Consider the following 6,640-nt stretch of genomic DNA (forward strand, 5'->3'; position numbering starts at 1 on the left):
ATAGGCTGTTTGCTCCCCTGTCTACTCCTCACTTCTGGCCAAGGCAAGGGGAAAAAAAAAAACATAAAGAGAAGGAAATTCGAGGAACCTGATTGCTTTCCTTAAGTAAATAATAATAATAATAACGATCATTTAAAATATCTGGAATAGCCCGAGCCTGTGGGCATTTCTCTCGGTTGGTTATTTTGGTTGTTCTTGAAGACCAAAGGAGGGGAAAAAGATCAGCCGCCAGCGCAAAGTCCAGATGCCGCGACTCCAAAGTAAACAGAGGAGGAAGTGGATCGTTTGTTTGAAGTTGTCGGTGCGATGGCCGCTCGGGTCAGCGCTGTGCAGCCCAAGGCGGGGGTTTCTGCTCTCCCCGCCAAGCCGGAGTGCACGAAGGAGGAGGAGGAGGCTGCAGTGCCGGGGCACGGCGCCCCTCGCCCGCCCGCGCGGGGACGGGGCCCAGATGCCATCGCTCAGCCTCGGCCGAAACAGCCCCTGAAGTTACAGCCGGGGCCAGCCTCGGCTCAGCTGCCTGAGGGGAATGTCCGGGCAGAGACTGAGCGCTGAGGCGCCCCGGGACTGACAAGCCTTCAACAGTTGGGCTCATTTTTATTTTTACACAGAAACTGTGTAAATTGTCCCCCCTCATCTCTGCTGTACCGATATCAGTATGAATCATTGAATCACACTTGGCTTACTAAAACCTGGAACAGATTACTTGCTTAGAGACCTTTTTTTTTTTTTTTAAGTTTTACAGTGTTGAGTCCTGGGGACTGGGAGAAAAGGCAGGATCTATCAAACACCCTTTTAAAGGGCAGACACGCATTTCATCAACGTAAATTACTCGGGGCTGTGAGCTATTTCCCCTTGCAGAGCCTGCCGGGTTTCAGTAAGAATTGGCAAGGAGGAGTGAGGCTCCGAGGGCGGGGGGTGAGCAGCACGAAGCTCTCCGGGGCGGACGGACGCGGCCCAACACGGCTCGGCTCGGTGTAATGCCAGGCGGGCAGATCCCGCCGCCTTTCCGCGGGAACGGGTCCGCGAGGCGCGGAGCCGCCGCCCAGGGCGGCCGTTGGGCGCGCGGCCGCCGCTCCCCCCGCGCGGAGCGCAACGGGACGGCCGCGCGCGCGGGCGCGTGTCGAGTTAAACGCGCGCGCGCACGCGAACACGCGCGCACAACGTGGACGCACGCGGACGAGCGCGCGGGCACACGCGCGCGGGGGCGCGCGCAGGGAGACGCGAGCACAAACGGCCACGCGCGCAGAGGCGCGCAGAGGCGCGCGGAGTCGCTCGGTGCGGCCGCACAACCGCCCCCTCCGGAGCGGCGCGGCGCGGGGCAGGGCGGGCCCGGCACAGCACCGCCACCCACCCGCCCGCCGGCCGCTTCTGCGTGCTTTTCCCCCTCCCCCCCCTTCCCCTTGTCCCTCCCCACCTCCTTCCTCCCGAAAGTTTTTTTGGGCCTGCCCGCCCGGGTGATTCAGTCGCGGTGTCAATCACCCTGCCCTCCTCCTCCACCCCTTTCCCGCCGCCGGCTCCTCCTCCCGGGGGGTAAGTCACAAACTTTATAAGTTGAGCTTTCCCCGAGCCCTGTGGAAGCGGCGAGCGGGCGCGGCGGCCGGGCGGGCTGGTGGTGGCATCGGCGGCGGGGGGAGGCTGCGAGCAGGGGCGCTGGAGGCTGTGCCTTACCCACGCCGTGACTCCTCGTGTCCGAGTGCCGCTGCCCCACTCGCTTCCCCCCTCGCTCGCCGAAGATGTCCACAGCCCTGGTGTCGCCCACCATCTTCGACTTGAGCGAAGTTTTATGCAAGGTAAGGGCGCCGACGGGGGGTTCCACCGCCAACTTCGGGGCTTTTCGGCTTCTTTAGGGTTTGTTTTCGGGCTTCCCCCCTCCCATCCCCCCGCTTCGTTTTCTGTTCGCGAGCAAGTTCGGCGCTGGGAGCGGAGGGCGTAGGGCGGGGAAGCGAGCGCGGCCACCCCGTTTCGGGACGCCGGGGTCTCTCCCGCCCGCGTTTCCCGCCTCGGCCGCTCCGGAGGAGGAAGGGTGGGGGAGCCGCCCGCTCTCCCGGCGGGCTCAGCCGCGGCGCCGAGCGGGGGGGCCGGATCCTTGCGGTGCCCTCGGGGCCGCCGCGCTACAACACGCCCGGGCGCGGCGGGCGGCGGCGCTGCCGCGGGCCCGGGCGGGGGCAGGAGCGGGCGGCCGGGCGGGGGCAGGAGCGGGCGGCCGGGCGGGGGCAGGAGCGGGCGGCCGGGCGGGGGCAGGAGCGGGCGGCCGGGCGGGGGCAGGAGCGGGCGGCCGGGCGGGGGCAGGAGCGGGCGGCCGGGCGGGGGCAGGAGCGGGCGGCCGGGCGGGGGCAGGAGCGGGCGGCCGGGCGGGGGCAGGAGCGGGCGGCCGGGCGGGCTCGCTCCCCTCGGGGCTGGCCGCCCCTCGCCGGCCGCGCTGCGGGAGCGGTTGGGCGGGCGCCGCGCCGCGCGCTGCCCTGCCCTTCCCGCGCGCCGCCGGCCCCGGGGCCGCTCCCGGGGAAGCGCTCCCGCCGCGCGGGGTCTTCGCGCGCCCCCCCGCGCCGGGCGCTCGGCTCGCTCCGGGACCGCTCTGCGCCGAGCACGGGGAGGGGCGCGGCGGGGGCCCGCGCCTGGGGCGGCCGAGGGGGGCTGCGGCAGATGTGGCCGCGGAGGGACGGAGCGGGGGCGGCGGGGGCTGTCGGGGCACGGCGGCCGCCGCTCCCCGGGCCGCGGCGGTGGGAGGCGGCGGGGGGCCGCTCCGCGCTCTCGGGGCCGCGTGGGGATGTCGTCGGAGGCGGTGGTAGTGGCAGTGACGTGACCGGCCCTTGCTTTGTCCCCGCAGAGCAACAAGATGTTGAATTACAGCCCCTCGGGTGTCAGCGGGTGCCTGCTGGACAGGAAGGCGGTGGGCACCCCGGCGGGCGGGGGTTTCCCTAGGAGGCACTCTGTTACCCTGCCCAACTCCAAGTTTCACCAGAACCAGCTCCTCGGCAGCCTGAAAGGGGAGCCGGCTCCCATGCTGGGCCCCCGGGAAAGCCGCTTCCGGGACCGCTCCTTCTCCGAGGGCGGCGAGCGCCTACTGCAGCAAAAGCAGCCCGGGGGACAGGTCAACTCCAGCCGCTACAAGACGGAGCTGTGCCGCCCTTTCGAGGAGAACGGCGCCTGCAAGTACGGTGACAAGTGCCAGTTCGCCCACGGCATCCACGAGCTGCGGAGCCTCACCCGTCACCCCAAGTACAAGACCGAGCTGTGCCGCACTTTCCACACCATCGGCTTCTGCCCCTATGGGCCGCGCTGCCACTTCATCCACAACGCGGAGGAGCGCCGCGCCGTGGCGGGGAGCCGGGAGCCCGCCGTCACCGACAGACCCCGCCTGCAGCACAGCTTCAGCTTCGCCGGCTTCCCCAGCACTGCTGCCCCCGGGCTGCTGGACAGCCCCACTTCCATCACACCGCCGCCCATGCTGAGCGCCGACGACCTGCTGGGCTCCCCCACCTTGCCTGACTGCGCCAGCAACCCTTTCACCTTCTCCAGCCAGGAGCTGGTCAGTCTCTTTGCCCCCAGCATGGGAGTGCAGGTGCCCAGCGGGACCTCCCCCACCACCTTCTTGTTCAGGCCCATGTCCGAGTCCCCCAACATGTTTGACTCGCCGCCCAGTCCTCAGGACTCCCTCTCTGACCAGGAGGGCTATCTGAGCAGCTCCAGCAGCAGCCACAGCGGCTCAGATTCCCCTATCCTGGACACCTCAAGACGTCTTCCCATCTTCAGCAGACTCTCCATCTCCGACGACTAATGTGGGGTTTCCTCTTGCCCCTCCCCACCTCTATTACAATGTTAAGCTGAACTCCCCCCACCTCGTCCCCAGTAGTCCAAGCTGGATGTTAACATGTCCACCTGCCTGCCTGATACCCACTGGCTTAAACCTTAAGTGCCAAAATTACGATGAGAAGCAATAACGTTTACAAAATTAGTGCCTTTTAACACTTTTCACTGTGACTGTATTACCTCTCCAGCTGCAGAGGGCACCAGCAGCTCTGTGCACTTCCAGATGTGCAGGAAATGTCCGAATCTGGCTCCCTCCACTGGCCACGTACTGCATCGCCCTCTCCCAGTCCCTGCCCAACTGGCCAGTTTCTGCTAGGCTGCAGGCATGTGGGCAAGTGTTAACATCCAGTCCTCTTTCTCCCCTCCCCTTAAAGACTAAATCTTGCCTGGATCCGCTCAGGTCTGTGGGAAGAAAAGCTGAGAACGGACAAAGATTGTAACATGAGTGGGACTTCGACTGGGAGGAAGAAAACAAGAGCGAAAAACAGATGGACTATGAGAGACTTGATTTTGGTGCTAAAGTTCCCCATGTATACATGTGACATCTTTAAACAAATAAAGAAATAGAGGGGTGGGGCCAACAGAAGTCATTCCACACACACAAGTTGGTGTAAACAAAGTTCCAGTAGACATAGCTTTAATGGTTTTGCTCTAGAGTACTTTAGACCTATCTTAGAGCACTCACGCCAAGCTTTTTATTATTTTTTCTGGGTTTTTAATTTTGTATAACTTTTCAAAAATTGGAGAGCAAATTTTGCTTGTCACTGCACAACAATATAAAAAGCTTATTTAACTTATCAAAACGTATTTATTGCCGAAACCTTTGCTTTTTAATTTTGTTCATATTTATCGGGATGATGAATCCATAGAATATATTCTTTTATGTTTAAATTATGATCTTCCATATTAATCTTAAGATTGTGAAGTGTCTTTTTTCCTTTTTTCCCCACAGTTTAATATATTATACTACAATGACATTTTTTGTAACTTTACACTTTTTTTGGTTATTTTATTTTAAAAAATGAAAAATTAATTTAAAAAAATGCAAAAACTGTGTTTGGATTATTTATTTTAGAACTCCCTCCCCCTTTTTTTGTGTTGGACTGCAAATGGAGTTGTTGTGCATCTTTGCCTTTTCTCTTCTCCTTCTCTTCCCCTCTCCCGGGTCTTGCCTACCTGGGCTTTAGAATGTACATACCTGAGCTCTGTTGCGAGACAACGTGGAAGGAAGACCTTTTTCTTCCTCTAATTGTATAGATGCTTCAAGGAGAAAAGCCTTGGGCTCAAAGTGCCTATCTGAAGACATTCCAAATACAGTTTGTCTTTGCATTTCTGTATTCCAAGTTTGGAGTTTTCCTTGCCAAGGTGAATGGGACTGGCACAAAGAGAATAATGAATGTAATTTTTTTTCCCCCTGTTACTGTTCGCTACACTGCTTTTTCTTCCTCTTTGTGTGAGTTTATTTAAAAGAGAATCTCTTTTGTAATGACTGTTTGCAGTTTAAATCAATAAACCCCAAGTTTTTTCAAGAAACTGACAGTGGAGCTGGTTTTACTTGCAAAAATTGAGGGGCCGGTTTTAGACAACCCAATAAATGCAGGTGCTTCCCTTCTCTTGACCCTTGAAGCACCCACAGTGTGCTCGGGCATCCCTCCATCGTTCCTCACTGATTCAGTGGGTCAGCCCAGCAAGTGCTTGGGAACAGATCAGTGGCAGCAAATACCTGATGTGACCTACCCATGTGACTTCTAACCTTCTCTCTCTTACAGAGTGCTTGAGTCCCTCAGTCTGTTCCTGACAAGTCCTTTCTGGTGAGCATGGCTTAAGCTTGGGACTGGCTTTTGTTGCTTGTGTGCCTTGTGTGTTACTGCATAGCTTCTTCCCCTTCAAGGAGGGCTTTACGTGTGTTCGGAGTGAGGCTGAAGTGGGATGTTGGAGTTTTACTCCAAATCTCAGTCCTGGCTTGTTAGTGGTACTCATCTGCTTGCACAGAGGGGCTGTTCGGTGCTTTGTGTGGAAGAGGAACATGAACCCCTAGCAAAGGCTGGAGTGTGTGCACACACCACCTGCTATCACGTTTAACCCTTGTACATCTTGAAGTATCAGCAATCTCAGAAAGTTCTCAGGCCATTGGTTTTGTTGAGGAACACATCCTTGCCAGCAGTGCTCATGGTGTTGAGTCTTTTGTTTTCACCTTTGAGCTCTCCTATGGAGCAAGCTTTTGCTTCCAAACTGAGGCTGAAATGTTACTGCTGAACCACCACTCCTTCAGCTGTCTTAACATGCCCCAATGTTCAGATTTCCTAATTCATGTTGGAAAAGTTCCTGCCAAATAAAAGCTGTAGGATACCTCAAGGCTTACACCAGTGAACCAACCTTCTCTGCTGTTAGCTCCATGCACTTGTGTGATCTGGCAATAAAGGTGAGCTGGGTGGAGGAAAGGTGGAGGAAGAGTGTTGCCGATGGAAGCTGCTTCCTTTGAACACTGCAAAAGCTACGTGGGGAGTTTGTTTGGCATATACTGATGTAAACTAGTGTGTGGTGTAGTCTGTGTGCTGATCCCTGAGAGAAGAGCCTCAGGCACAGCTTCAGCACTGCTGGCCTTCAGCAGTACCACTGACTGCAGCCTTGCTCCTGGGCATAAAGGTAATGAGCCCCATGTGAGGGATGGGTTCTGCCTGGGAGACTGGTGCCCTGTTGCAGCAAGTGCCCGGGTGTGCCTCTGCTGCTGGGAATCAAGCTGTAGGCCCTTGAAGAGTGAGAGTATCTGATCTGGAGGGGATCCCAAGCCTATTGCAGGGCACACATACGGAGCTTGAAACTGCTTGCTTCC

General features: G+C 58.1%; 1 protein-coding gene across 1 annotated transcript; it reads left to right on the top strand.

Moving 5' to 3' along the window:
* The first annotated feature begins 1,557 nt into the window (after positions 1–1,557).
* On the top strand, positions 1,558–5,340 carry ZFP36L1 (ZFP36 ring finger protein like 1). Its single transcript, XM_066321371.1, has 2 exons — positions 1,558–1,790; positions 2,825–5,340. Exons 1-2 carry the CDS (start codon positions 1,734–1,736, stop codon positions 3,773–3,775), a joined length of 1,008 nt encoding a protein of 335 aa, XP_066177468.1. The 5' UTR covers positions 1,558–1,733; the 3' UTR covers positions 3,776–5,340.
* The last annotated feature ends 1,300 nt before the right edge of the window (positions 5,341–6,640 follow it).

Source organism: Sylvia atricapilla, chromosome 6 (genome assembly GCF_009819655.1).
Source record: "Sylvia atricapilla isolate bSylAtr1 chromosome 6, bSylAtr1.pri, whole genome shotgun sequence".
NCBI lineage: Eukaryota > Metazoa > Chordata > Aves > Passeriformes > Sylviidae > Sylvia > Sylvia atricapilla.